The 14,886-nt window shown below is 50.1% G+C and overlaps 1 protein-coding gene across 6 annotated transcripts in view; it reads right to left on the bottom strand.

Moving 5' to 3' along the window:
- The window catches only part of MBTPS1 (membrane bound transcription factor peptidase, site 1), a 52,134-nt gene that overhangs the window by 3,851 nt on the left and 33,397 nt on the right, over positions 1-14,886 (bottom strand). For 5 of the 6 annotated variants that reach the window (XM_057713562.1, XM_057713564.1, XM_057713559.1 and 2 more), the window contains 9 exons: positions 10,989-11,177; positions 10,360-10,532; positions 9,780-9,895; positions 9,146-9,329; positions 8,339-8,463; positions 7,376-7,453; positions 4,426-4,566; positions 2,526-2,657; positions 1,498-1,624 (listed from right to left, as the gene is read on the bottom strand). In XM_057713562.1, the coding sequence (XP_057569545.1) occupies positions 1,498-1,624; positions 2,526-2,657; positions 4,426-4,566; positions 7,376-7,453; positions 8,339-8,463; positions 9,146-9,329; positions 9,780-9,895; positions 10,360-10,532; positions 10,989-11,177 (1,265 nt within the window). The remainder of the gene's footprint in view (positions 1-1,497; positions 1,625-2,525; positions 2,658-4,425; positions 4,567-7,375; positions 7,454-8,338; positions 8,464-9,145; positions 9,330-9,779; positions 9,896-10,359; positions 10,533-10,988; positions 11,178-14,886) is intronic. The other variant, XM_057713563.1, reaches the window with a different exon arrangement.

Below are 14,886 nucleotides of genomic sequence, written 5' to 3'. Positions count from 1 at the left end.
ATGGCATCAGCACCCCTGACGGGCCAGGCGGGGGCTCAATGGGTTTGTCTGACGTGGACTCGCAGACACGCGGATACCGTCATCTAGTCCTCACTGTCCTGCGCAGCACCGGGGAGAATTGGGCTTCAGGAACCTCTGCCAACAGCCACTGTCCACTGAGTGTGAACTGCTGACCACAGCTGGAGTTAAAGTCTGGTTTGAATACTAGGATAATGATAGGTTATAAATAAATAAAATGTAAAAATGGAATCTTATCAGAAATTTTTAAATAATGGCACATTAACTGGAATGGAAAAGTACTCAGTAATTAAAGTTTCAGGAAAAAACTGCTGACGAGGAGACAGCGTGAGGCAGCTACGATTCTGTTTCCTACCGAGCGTGTTCTGAAGATGAGCCGGCCCGTGAGCGATGTGCCCAGTGCTCCCGTCCACAACCACAGTGAAGCAAAGGGAGCTCCGGGGCGTCCTGCAGGCGGCCCCCTCTTCACGGCGCACAGCGCAGACGGTGCCCTCCATGCCCCGCCACACTCACCCTGGCGCCTGTACACACCAAGACCCAAGCAAAGGGGGCAGGCTAGTGGGGGAGACAAGGCAGAAGCCCGCCCCCCGAGGGGAACCTGCCCCATGCGGGGGGGGGGGGGGGGGGTGCTGCCTGCGAGGGGAGACAGCTGCCTGCAGCACCGCTCAGAGGAGGAGGAGCCCGGGGGGGGGGGTGCTGCTCCCACAGCCGTGCCCAGAATAAGGACCCCTGCATCACAGTACCAACACCTCACATCTCCTCCCAGAGCAGGAGAGTGTCCTGCTGGGGCCCCGGGGTCCAAAGAGAGAAACAGGGAGAGGGCGCAATCTAGAGAAAACCTGGAGCCGGCAGACTGAGCTGGCAGTTCTACCCGAAACAGACAAACAGCAGGGGGCACTTAATTTCTGGCTTCTGAAAGGAAATGACACGAATGAAGAGGTCGAGCTAGACAGATGGAGAACCAGGCAGATCAGCAGAGTCTGGGCCTGACAGGGTATGAGGTCACCTTCCCAGGGACAACACTCAGCATGGGGTGAGGGCACAGACGCAACTCAAGCCTGGTGACAGGCCTACTCCCGAAGTCCCTGCCCCCTGGTGTGACACAGAAAGACCCTGCTGATATTCCAGAATCAACACCACACATGGGAGTGCCCGACTCCCGAACTTCGAACTAAAGGAGCCAGAACTTCCCTTCAAGGGACATCACTGTCAGATCACAGCTTTTTGAACAAGAACCAACCAAACCAAGCAGAAGGCTAATTACCCAAAGCACTTGGCATGCAGGACACCACCAGGGCGCACAACTCTACAGGTCAACAGGGGGCTCGCTAATTTAAAAACCATCACCGAGTGACAAGCTGGGTTTGATTATTCGATAATGATGTCAGTAAAATTCCATCCCCTATTTAAAAAAAAAAAAAAAAAAAGCAATGATTCATAAACCCAGTAGATGGAGTGGAAAAGCACAGAGACACCGACCTGGGAGCCGTTTCATTCAACGGCTGTGGCTTGGCCCATGACAGGTGCGGACAGGCCGGCAGCGCCCGCGGCTCGGGGCCTCCCAGCCGGGCCTCGAGGACCTTGGAGTAGCGGTGCAGGTGGTTCCCTGGGCAGCACCCACGCCGACAACAGGGCCATCGTCATTCAGAAGACGCAGGGGGAAAAAGAGACTTCATCAGTTGCCATCTGTTTCCTGGCCGTCAGGCCCACGACACGCACTGCTCACCTGTCCGCCAGGTGCTCAGGAGCGAGGCCTGGCTGCCGCCTCCCAGGTGACGTGCTCACCGCCCAGGGTGAGCAAACAGGACAGCCTTCCCTCTGAAGTGACCACAGTGTACACACGGCACTGGCCAGGCCACCTCACTGACCATAATTACATGCGTAAGGCTACACTCAAAGCGTGACGACACGCTTCATGCAAACAGCTTTCTCGTTTGAAATATTTCACGCTCAGGCCACAAAGAAAATCTGCATTTTCAAAATCTGACATTCCTTTTGCGTCTCAGATCTGTGCTGTCCCTTACTGTAGCCACTGCCCGCATGAGGCTTCTGAGCAACTGAGAGGGTGGGCGTCCCATGTTTAAACAAGAATATTCTGGTGAGTGGGGCTAAAGAGTTTTACCACAATGAACTTAATGTGCTTCTTTCTATTCCTCATATGTAGCTACCGGCAAGTTCAGAACGACACCGCGGCTCACACCAAGCGTCTACGGACAGCCTGAGAGGAGGGGCTAGGGCCGCGAAGGCTCGCAGACCGGGCCCCGTTGCATGGCCATCCAGTTGTCACCTGCTAGGTGACGTGGGGCCCTGTGAACTGGAAAGCATCTATTTCCAAGGGTTCTGAGAGCAACTAGAAAGTAATCTGTGCGAAGCAGCCCTGGCCCGGCACCTCGTACCTAATGAGCGCTCAAAACTGCTAGCTGCTCCTCCCAAGAGCCCAGGAGCTGAAGCTCCTGCGAGCCCGTCTCACGTCACGGGCAGGCAAGGCGCTCCCCGTGGCCACTCACCTTCCATCCTCTCCGGGGCCACCGAGCCCACTCCGCTGGGGGGGCGCTGCCGAGCCCCCGAGTGGCTGAGGCTGGGGGGCGTTACCCCGTACGACGTGAACTGCAGGAGCGCGTCCAGGAGCCAGAAGCAGTCTGCAGGTTCAGAAACATGCTGCTTAGCAGCTAGACTTTTTCAAAGCAACCTCTACAGGAAAATAAAAGCCCCCGAACGAAGGGGAAACGGGACAGGAGAAGATCAGGTCCCAATACAGGCCCGTTCGTGAGATTCTAGCGCCCTCCATGGTCAGCGGCAGCCCCCGTGGGCCTCACTCCCAGGCCCCGGGCTTGGCCAGGCTGGCCCCCAGGCTCGGGGCTGCACAAGCTGCCCAGGCGCCCCTCGGCTCTGGATCTCACGACAAGGACAGAGAGGGCTCCTCCAGGGACAGTGGGACCACGTGACATCATGGAGAAAAAAACCGCCTGGAAAATGAGGGTCCGGGTGAGAGGAGGGGAGAGCAGGCAGCGAGGCTCCCGCAAAGCCCACAGGCTGTCCTGGGGGAGGGGGTCTAGATTTTCAGGTGAGGGTGGAGCCAGGGCTGTCGTGTGCACGCCACAGGGAGGTGGGTTCAAGGTCAACGCAAGTCTAATAGTCTGGGCTGCCCTGGGTCAGTGGGCCCCAAACACAAAGTAGAAAGCAGGGAGTCTAGGTGCTGGGCTGCGCTCAACAGCCCCCCTCACAGGGCTGCACCCACAGACCCTTCCTATCAGGAGGGGAGGAGCTGCACTGGCTCTCGACCTGGGGTCACCGCTCCTCCCCGCGGCCGCCACCCCGCATCCTATCAACACCAGCACGGATGGGACGAGGCTTACAGAGCGGGGATGGCAGGAAGCACCTGTCTTCTAACTGAGCACCCGGTCAAGCGTTCACAGCCCTGAAAGCTCCTCCAGGTGGACACTGGAAGTGTAAGGACCAGGGCAGCCTCTCGGGCATCTACAGTTTTAATAAAGACTCTCACCAGAGATCTCAGCTCTTAAAAGACAACCTATGTAGAAATACAACATTAATCTTCTTTCAATTATGACTTTAACCTTCACCTCTGATTTTAAAAAATCTAATCATATTCTAAGGATTTACATGAAATGCTAGGAACGTAGTCAACCTTCACGTCAGAGAGAGAGGGACGCTTCACGCTCAAGCCACCTCCCTCCTCCTGGGACGCCTGGTCACCACCTGCACATATGAGGACAGGACCCCCCCGCCCTGCCTGCCCCCAGGCCTCAGGGACCTGGAAGTTTAGGTTCTGGTCCTGGCTGTGGTCATCTCACCAGCAGAGATGGAACATGTGCACCCACCCGCTCCTTTACAAAATGAGAAAAATGAAAGTCTGTGTGCAGGCTCAAGCCCCCAGACTTGAAGGAGGCACCAAGAGATGCCAAGAAAGGGGAAGGGTGCTAAGGACCGGTTATCCACGCTCTGCCTCACCAGCACACCAGCGACGACACCAAACACCCCTCACAAAAGCCGGAACTTTCACGTCTAGGACAAGGGCCAAGTGCCAGAAAAGGGCTGGTCAGACCCAAGAGGGGGCCTCCACAGCAGTGACAGGGACACAGATTCCAGAGGGGGACGCCGGGCAGGGCAGAAACCAGGTAAACGGGCCTCCCCACCGAAACACGGGGGGCCTGGCATCCGCGGCCTCGGGACGATGAGCACGGAGAAGGCCGGTGAGTGTGGTTTCGTTTTGCTGATTCAACCCGCGCGACCCGCAGTATCTATCACAACACGCCAAGCACCTGGCTCACCTGAGCAGCCTCTGTTTACCAACATCTCACCGCTGCCTGTCCCGGGACGAGGGGAGAAGGGGCAGGAACATCCACGCCACCCAGCCCCACCTGCTGCGGCCGCACCACCAGGGCTCACCCTTCTGCCGGTGACTGTCGTCCAAGCAGTTGGAGTCTCCATACAGTACGATCCGGCCTCCGCCCTCGGCCGGGATCTGATACAGCCCCAAAATGGGGATGTTCTCAACAACTGCCGTTTCCTGCTTTAGAACCTCCAATCCTGAAACAACACAACACAGACAGCAATAAGAATTTCTGTGGAGGAAGGAAGCATTTTCCAGTTGCCCCTTAACTTGACATTTAGTCCACATGACCCCTCCAAAACAAAACACAGCAAAATCTAATATTCAATCACAACAGTGCAAACTTTTAGGATAAGAGAACAATGTACAAAGTGGCACTAACGTGGGTTGCAGCCACATTCATGCTGTGTGTGTACACCCCCTTAACCCTCCTCTTGCCTTTTCGCTTGAGATGGTGGTACACAGTTTATTCACAGTCCTAAAGGTATCATTCCTCCCTTCTTATCCCCCAAAGACAAGTTTTTGTCCCTTCTTATTATGCCGAGAGGCTTATGTCTTCGGACCACACGCACGAGGGGCGGCGCCTGATCAACACACAGGTACCCCATGTTCACAGTGACACACCCTGGCGCCCAGCTTTGTGCTCAATAACTAAAAGCTAGGACAACCAGAAATCATTTTTAGAACGTAACGCCCACGTATTTTTAGTTTAGATTTAAGGTATCTGTTACGTGACTCTCACAAATACAGGACAACTGTTCCACCAGCAGAGCCCTCTCACCTCTGCCCAGACGACACAATTTACCACGCTGACTTAATCAAGAAGCCAACAGTCCACATATGCCACGGCAGCAACTGCCGGTGACACCATCACACACACATGAGGTCTCCCCCCTGCAGCCAACGCGCCCCTCACACTGGAGACAACACACGTCTGCATGAGGGGCCAGTATCGACTGCAGTGCTCACATCTAAAACGTCTGTGGCTATGAAAACACAGCCCTTCCCGCTCTCTCCGTATAATCCCACTAGGAGCTGAATGGAAGGGAAAACAAGATTTCCTTTGTCAGGAGGGAGAGACAGAGCAGGCACACAGATGAAGCAGGGAAAGTACACACAGCACTGCAGCTTGGCCTCGTGGTTCTGACAATACGGTCTTTTTGATCCAGCAAAACCCAGATTTTCAAATTCTTATTTTGTACCCAAAAGATTATTCAACGTAAAGCCTGTGTGGAAATAAAAAGCCCCTTAAAAAGGATTCCAAGATAATTTTTATTTTCAGACTAGCAGAACAACAAAATAAAGTATGCACCCTTAAACCAAACCTACTTGTGATTCCTTCCCCCCACCCCAAAATGAGGAACTACCAGACCCAAGAGGCCGACAAGGAGACCACAGCCTTCACCCCAGAGGGGAGAGGGGTTGGTTTCTGAAGCAGCACTGCCCTGTGAGCAACAGATCTCAGAAAGAATCACTAACCCACAGTGCACTGTGCCCAGGGACTGGGAAGACAGGATCATTTCTGTGCTTAAAGTTAAAACATAACCTGAGGGACTTCCTAGGTGGCGCAGTGGTTAAGAATCTGCCTGCCAATGCAGGGGACACGGGTTCGAGCCCTGCTCTGGGAAGATTCCACATGCCACAGAGCAACTAAACCTGTGAGTCACAACTATTGAGCCCATGTGCCGCAACTATTGAAGCCCATGCGCCTAGGGACTCTGCTCCACAACAAAAGAAGCCACTACAATGAGGAGCCTGCACTCCACAATGAAGAGTAGCCCCTGCTCTCAGCAACTAGAGAAAGCTCGTGTGCAGCAACGAAGACCCAACGCAGCCAATAAATAAATGAATAAATTTATTTAAAAAATTATTTAAAAAAAATTTATATAACCTATGAACACAGAAATATTTATTAACTGACTTTGCCTTGATTGGAAGAAAGGAGCCCTTCCAGGCAACACAGACGTAAATTCTACCTTGCAGATGCAAACAGATGAGCGAGAAATCCTGACTTCTCGTCACTTTCAACTAATGAAACTGTCCCTGACTTCCAATTACAGAAAGCGACAAACTTCACAATGAAGGGGGCTGTCCACTCTGACATACAAACTATCAGCCCGCACGCGGAAGCGGATCCGCCTCCACGAGCCCATCACGCTGGCCAGGGAGGAGCCTCGGAACCTTGCACAGGTGAGAGAGGTGCACGGCGCGGAACCCCGGCCCTGAAGTGGGGCTGCGGGAAGACTGCCGCCTTCGGGAAGGGCAGAGGCAGCCCGGGGCACCCCGGCTCCACCCGCACCCCAGGTTGCTCTGTGCACTCAGCAGTGTCACAGGTACTGACGCCGGGGGACATGGCATCATTTGCCTTCCTAGGTGATGCCTGTCTGTATTCAAAAAAGCTAAACGGAAAGTGAAGACCTTTCTTCCCTTCTCATTCTTCAGGGGTCTGGGGAGATGATTCTAATATTCTTTGCCTTCACATAGTTAAGAAGTTCAAAACCAGTCAGCATTTTCCTAAAATTTCAGTAATCTGGCAATAACAATTCATAAATAGTAACAAAAATTGCAAGCAACTTTGAAGACAGTCTAAAAAAAACCAAACCTACAAATACTCAAAAGCCCCTCTTCTCCTGTAGGAAATCCACCTTACTCTGCAGTGGTCACTACACACATGCAAATCATCAGCAAGACGCTGTCTCATCTTTCCATGCATCCCCAGAACCATGACAGACGTCCCACCTGAAGTGCTGTAGACGCACTGCCAACAATTTTTACAAAATCCGAGCTGCTGACGGGTACAGGGTTTCTTTTCTGGTGATGAAAAGGCTCTGGGATTAGATGGTGGTGATGACGGCACAACTTGTGAAAACACTAAAAATCACTGGGCTGTACACTTTAACAGGGTGAATGTTACAGTAGATGAGTTGCACGTGATAAAACTGTGATTAAAAAAATTAAAAAGAAAGAAAAAGGGAAACCAGGAAGCTGGTGAGCAGCACTCCTCACCTTGGTCCTTGAAGGCCTGTGTGATGACTATGCCATCTTCTGGGAACTTGGCGATGCTGCAGCCCGACGCGTAGTACACTAGGGAAGAGCCGTGCGAGGTCAGAACCCGGACACCCCCAACGCCTTCGGCAGCAGCTGCTCATCTACCTAAGACGCGCTCTTTAGACACCATGTACTTTCTAAAATCGTCTCTAACCTTAAGAGAGGACCTGATATTATTGCCTGGTCACACAAACTACAATTACCTCAAAATTCAAGCTACAATATTCTATTAGTCTAAGGTCTCTGGGTAGATTTTAGAAGTCGGAGCTGTGAAACTTGGGACAACCTAAGTCAGGACAGTTGGTGGCAATAATGCTCAAGATGTTATTTTAGAAACTGGCCACCAAAATAAGGGGGGGGGGGGTACTTGTTAAATGAGATGTATAGTTATTTCCTAAACAGAATTTACACACAATCAGGGACCTATATTTGGGAATAAACAGGATATAAAGAACCTTACAGATGGCATCAAAATTAGGAATGCTCGCAGGAAGTATTTTCATTTTAAAAATCTGGACAGGGACTTCCCTGGTGGCGCAGCGCTTAAGAATCCGCCTGCCAATGCAGGGGACACGGGTTCGAGCCCTGGTCTGGGAAGATGCCACATGCCGCGGAGCAACTAAGCCCGTGCGCCACAACTACTGAGCCTGCACTCTAGAGCCCAAGAGCCACAACTACTGAAGCCCGTGTACCTAGAGCCCGTGCTCCACAACAAGAGAAGCCACCGCAATGAGAAGCCTGAGCACTGCAACGAAGAGTAGCCCCCACTGAACAGTTCTCTGCACAGACCCTGCTTACTTAGGTGACATCACATCCTTTTCTCTCTCTCTGAAACTTAGACTTCAGAGACACGCAGCTTTGGACACATTCGCCCACCCCTGGGAATGATGAGCCCTACTAAAGACAAACACTAAACCTTACTGTCATGGTTTGCCAAGGTGAAGTCCCCCTCATACAGGCCGTCGCTGAAGCCCATGTTCCAGATGGACAGCAGCTCATTCAGCGCTGGGACGTTGGCTCCTCCGGTGTCTGGCATCCACCACTGCCTGCGAAAGTGACAGGGGCTTAACAAGGGATGAGAGCAGCCCACAGACGCTTAATATTTCTGTGACAAAACTGACTTTTCCCACCAGAGTCCAGTCCCTCCACGGTAGGTTTCTGCTAAAACTAACCCAACCTAACTGCGTTTGAGTAACAGTACAACGTAAATGCTCCCGGCAGTGTGCATAATACGTCAAAGCTCGACTCGCTTCGTGAAAGGCTCCACATCTCCCACAAGCGCACTGCGCACAGAGCCTAGACCCTGAGAGGGTCCGTGAAGGAAGAGCTTCAAGTCACAGACGCTGAGGAAAGAACATATATCATAAGGGTGAGATACTCCTAACACACTGGGAATTCTTCATCAGTAACCAATCTACTGGAAGGTTCTTTAAATAACAGTTCTTTTGGTGCATTTAAATGTATATGGATTTAGTAAAGGAGAGATGGGAGAATGGGAAAGAACTAATCAGAAATTTAAAACTCAAGTGTCTAAGATTAACAAGGACAACGAACCCTTTCAGTCAGAGCCTGGCTCAATGAGCAGCTTACTTCCTCCATAAGCATCTTTCAAGACCATCTCCGCCAACTGACCACCAACAACCAACCAATCACTTTAAGTCTCTGCTGGGTGGAATTTAATCCCCATAAAGTCACATTTCTTACCCAAATACCAATAGGTATCAGTACCTCGTGTTTTCATCATAAAACTTGACCTTCCTCATCACGGACGTGTTGTACCAGTCACTGAAGACGATGAGGGAGAGGCCGTTGTCCACGTCCCTCCGCAGCTTGGCCACCTCCTCAGGGAAGTACTCCTCCTCGCTGTCCACCATGAGCAACGTTCCTGAGGGACGGGGGCCCGGGGTGAGGGCTGGCACCGCACCCACAGGACATCACTGCTTCAGAAACGCGGTATTTCACTGGCCTCAACAACGCCAGTTACTGGCTTCTAGTATTCTGGTCTCTGCCCTGTTCTGCTTTAGAAGGGGGTGAAAAGGAGGATCAGGGTCCGACAGCACATGGACACCGGCCGGTTGAGGCCTGTTTCACCGGTGATGCCCCATATAAGGATATTTCATATACTTGAAAAAGAGCAAAATTCTGTGCTGAAGTTTTTTTTAATTAAAAAAAAAATTAATATAACAAGAGTGTACAAATGTGCTTTTCCCCAGTGACTCTGAGAGTTTCGCATTCTAGCTGAGCATTAAGAACACAGCCACTCTCTGCAGCCTGGCCTGGCCCCGCTGGGAGCGGGAGACCCCAACCTGCCAGCCCGTGCCCAGCTGAGCGGGGCCGCCGGCCAGCACCTCGCACAGCTCACCGTACTGATTAGCGTCAAAGCACGTGAAGGGGGAGCCGAGGACTTCAACGAAGTAGCCCATGCTCCTCAAGTGCTGGTACATGTCCCTGAAGTTGGTGTGGATGTGGTCGCCGTTCCTGAAACACAGGAAGCCCGGCACTGCAGCCGTCAGTCCTCACTTGGAATAAAGGCCACATGGCCACAGGGCTCGTCTCTGAAGGAGTGGTCCCGCCGCCCACAGAGGCCTGGGAGCCAGGGCACTGGCACAACGTCAGCCTCTCCCTGGGCTGCATGTAAAGTGTGTGGTAACAGGAAATCACCTGCACGGCACAAGCATGAAGGAGATAAAACGACAAGACACGGCCACAGAAACATTTTGTAACACGCACTGAAGCATCACTTCAGCAGTGGCACAGGTGTCCCAGGCCAGCAACCGCCTGCACTGGACACGTTCAGCATGGGAGCACAGAGATGCCGGGAGGGAACTGAGGGCCACACACAAGTAGCCTTATGTCGCTGCCACCTCTCCACCCGTCCCAGCCCTGCTGAGGAAGGACAGGGGCGGCGGGGGGGACAGGTGCTGTGTCTGGCAGCCGCTTACCAGTCCAAAGGGTCGTTCTTCATCCTCAGGTTATCCCTGGGGAAGTAGCCAGGCGGGTAGCGCAGGTTGTGGTACTGGTCCCAGAGAACCCTCTTGCTTCGAGGGGGAGCGGGGATTATCTTCACCTTAACTGGGAGTTTCACTGTTGAAGTCTGTTCTGCACCACTGTTTGACTGAAAAAAGTAAAAGAAATTTGAAACATCCCTTTAGCTCAGAAGAAACTTTCAGTTTTCAGGTTTGAAACCTCATCTCTATTTATCAATTTAACCCAAATAGAACACAGGAATTCCTAATAACAACAAAGGTAGGAAAGAACAGTCATGTATCGTGATTAATTCCATTCAAATTCTTCTTTTAAGGGTGTTAGAATTCAAATTTAAGGCACCTGGTTCCTAAAAACGACTAGACTGCATAAGATTAACTCTGCTTTTTACAATCATTTTAAGCCTGAAATTTGGAACAAAATAGCCCACCCGTGCCTCGTTCACCAAGCGGGTTGTGACCCCAGCTGCCTGCCAGGCCTGGACCCACGTGGACTGCACCTCACACCCGAGAGCCAGGCGCTCGGCCTGTCCCCCGCTTCCCCACGAGCCCCCCCTTCCCCACGAGCCCCCCAGGCGCGAACGTACGTCCACCTCTGCCGGGGATGCCACGGTGACCATGACGTGCCCCTGGGCGACACCTTCCCAGGAGGCGGCTTTCTTGGTGACAGAGATGGAAATGGCCAGGTAGCCTGACCAGGGCCACAACACTGAGGAGTACGAGAAAGCGACCTCGATGTTGTCTCCGTTCTGCGGTAAGTAAGGTTGCCACTCGGGCTGTGGGAGGAAACAGGCAGAGGCTCAGGTGACAAGCTCCATTCCCAAACGACCCATGTTGGTGTTTGAGAAACACTCCACTGCACAGGCAAAGTGAAACACACACAGACACTCCGCAGCCTGGAACCCAGGCCACCTGCGCAGCATCTGGACCGCCATCCACCACAAGAGCCTAGAAACACGACTTCTGATAAACTTCAGTTTTAAAGAGAATGTTTTCCCCAAGCTTAAAAAAAGGCGGGGGTGGAGGGTGGGGACACTCATGATTTGACAAAGAACTTGTATCTGATAGAGAACTTAAATAAAAGAACATTCTCAGATTTGGCGTTAAATCTCAACTGGCTCTATGCTTAAAGAATCACATTACTTGAAACAAATAAAATAATAAAACAACATGGATGCAAACGGTCACCAATCAGATCCGGGGGCAGTGGCTCGGCGGGCAGAGCGCGGGGACGCCCAGAGGAAGTGCTGGCCAGGCTGTGGCGAGCACAGCCCCGCCCGCCTTTCCAGGCTGCAGAGAAGGCGAAAGCGAAGCGCAAGAGGGGAAACGTGCATCAGCTCTTACAGTGAACCAATGTTTCACACCAACCCAGACCACTCATCTCCCTCACACGCCAGACAGCAGCAACACACCCGAGTGAGGCAGCACAGCACACCCACAGCGACAGAGAAGAAACAATTCGTACGGAAAAGCATCACAAACAATGAGAAAGGACAGGGATTTTTAATAAGAGCTTGAGACCACGTGTTAACAACAGAGAAAAAAATTAACTTTTATCCATCACTTATAACACATATCAAATTAACTCAACACAGATGAAAACATTAAATATTTAAAGACCATAAAAAGGAAGTGAGTAGAAAATGAAATTGAGATTTTTCCTGTATTTCTGGAGGGATAAGTTTCTAATTTTTGAAACAAAGGAACTCAAAAAAGATGGAAATTCAACTATGTGAAAAAGTGAAACTTTTATAGAACCGCCCCCCCCACCCAAATTTTTAAACCACTTCTAATATATATATATATTTTTTTAAGCTCTTTATTAGAATATAATTGCTTTACACTTTTGTACCAGCTTTTGAGGTGCACCAAAGTGAATCAGCTGTATTTATACATATATCCCCATATCCCCTCCCTCCCGCGACTCCCCCGCACCCTCCCTCTCCTGGCCCTCTAAGGCATCACCCATTATCGAGTTGATCTCCCTTTGTTACACAGCAACTTCCCACTAGCTACCTATTTTACAGTTGGTAGTGTATATATGTCTATGCTACTCTCTCACTTCGTCCCGGCTTTCCCTTTGCCCCCCAACCCTGTGTCCCCCAGTCCATTCTCTGCATCTGCATCCTTATTCTTGCCCTGTCCCTGGGTTCATCAGTACCTTTTTTTTTTTTTTAAGATTCCGTATATACGAGTTAGCATACAGTATTAGTTTTTCTCTTCCTTATTTACTTCACTCTGTATGACAGACTCTAGGTCTATCCACCTCATGACATATAGTTCAATTTCATTCCTTTTTATGGCTGAGTAATATTCCATTGTATACATGTGCCACAACTTCTTTATCCATTCATCTGTTGATGGGCATTTAGGTTGCTTCCATGTCCTGGCTATTATAAATAGTGCTGCAATGAACATTACGGTACGTTTCTTTTTGGACTATGGTTTTCTCTGGGTATATGCCCAGTAGTGGGGTTACTGGATCATATGGTAGTTCTATTCTTAGTTTTTCAAGGAACCTCCAAACTGTTTTCCATAGTGGCTGTACCAACTTACATTCCCACCAAGAGTGCAGGAGAGCTCCCTTTTCTCCTCACTCTCTCCAGCATTTATTGTTTCTAGATTTTTTGACGATGGCCATTCTGACCGGTGTGAGGTGATACGTCATTGTGGCTTTGACTTGCATTTCTCTAATGATTAGTGATGTGGAGCATCTTTTTATGTTAAACCATCTCTAATATTAAAGAGACAAGACAACAATAATCTGGCGATCTTTTTGCATGGCACACAACAACGGTTAATTTCCCCGATATGAAGATCCTGTTCGGATTGACAGGGACAACCTAAACTCTAGTGAAAAATGGGCCAAGGAAATGAAAAGCTAATTCACCTGAAGAAATACAATCAGTAAAGAAATGTGCAGACACCCACCTTACAAATCGTCAAACAAGGTACCGACCACCCCTGCAGATTTAAAGTTAAAAGGGGAACCGCACAGAAACCACCCAAGTGTCTGCCGCGGGACAGAGCGGCGTCTGCCCGTGCAGCGCACACCGCTCAGCACGCACCGCAACGGGACGAGCCTCTCAAGGGCATCACACTCGGTTGCAAAGACCACGTAGCGTATGATTCCACCTACACTAAGTGTCCAGGAAAGGTCACTGCAGTAAGACGGGGGGACTAGGAGCTGCGGGGGTCTGCGGGGGGGGACTGGGAAGTGTGAACAGAGGCTTCTCCTTCCAGGAGTGAAAATGTCCTGCATCCAGCACGACGGCTGCGTCACTACTGTGACTCTGCTGACAACCCCGAACTGCACAGTTTACAAGGGTGCATTTTATGGCATGCGGATTCTACCTCTATTTTTTAAAACCTCATACAACTGGGAAGAAAAGGATGTACCACCAGAGCTGAGACACCAGCCCCTCGCTGTACACCATCAGTGGCGGTGTGAGCTGATGTACCTCTTCTTCTGGAAGGAATCTGGTATTATGTGCCAACAGGGCGTAATAATGTTCATGCCCTCTTACTTCAGATTCTAACCCAGGGAGTTTATGTTAATAAAACAATTCAGGGCAAAAGAAAACCATTTATACCAAGATATTCAGTGAGATGTTTACAGTTGAAAACCACCTAACCGTTCAAGCAAGAAAAAACAGTAAGCATATTATGATTTAACAATTCTATGTAGTGTTAAACAGCCATTAAAAAGAACACTGGTATTTATATATAGTAACACTTTTAAATATTTATAACGTGAGAACTAAAAAAATAAATAAATTTTTGCCTACGACACAAAGATAACTAAAAATACCTATTTCAGATCAGGGCTGGAAAAGATTCTTTTTTTTTCAGGCAACTGACTTCATTAATCTCACAAAATCATAAGAAATGTACTTTCTGTGATACCTTCATGAAAAGTGAAATCCTGCAATCAAGAAACAGATGAAATAAGGGACTCAGAGATGGAGAAGCAAGGATGAATACAGTACGTGTTGGTGGGCTCTGAATCAATCTAAACACACCTATTTAAACAACTACAGTAATCTGTTCGGAAATATGATTTGAATTTTTTTTAAACAGTGGCTCTGTTAGTTGTAGGGCTGAAGTCATTTTTCTGTTCTTCTTCCCTATCCTTTATTGTTGTGATAATGTTTATACAGTAAGTGTAACACAAATTATAAATACAAAATTCAAATAAAGACCATGCCTTCTAAACACGAAGGCCCATGTGTGCTCATTAAATAAAATAATTATAAGTAGGCCTTTAATTATAGGTGGGAAACTGCAAAAATGAAAACTCAAATGCAACTAGTTGATTCGGGAGCCAAACTCACCACGACAAAGCAAAAGAGGAGCGAACTGGTCTCACTGCTGTATCTGTAAAGGACTCGGGGAACACAGCACTGCCTTCCATCCCCCAGCGCCTGGACAGCAGGAGGACGCCAGGGCCTCATCGAAGCCCAGGGCTGGGCGGAGCGCACCCAC

The sequence above is a fragment of the Hippopotamus amphibius genome, chromosome 16 (genome assembly GCF_030028045.1).
Source record: "Hippopotamus amphibius kiboko isolate mHipAmp2 chromosome 16, mHipAmp2.hap2, whole genome shotgun sequence".
In the NCBI taxonomy this organism is placed as follows: domain Eukaryota; kingdom Metazoa; phylum Chordata; class Mammalia; order Artiodactyla; family Hippopotamidae; genus Hippopotamus; species Hippopotamus amphibius.
The sequence above is the reverse complement of the archived record's forward strand: the minus strand, read 5'-3'. Positions and strand labels throughout refer to the sequence as shown.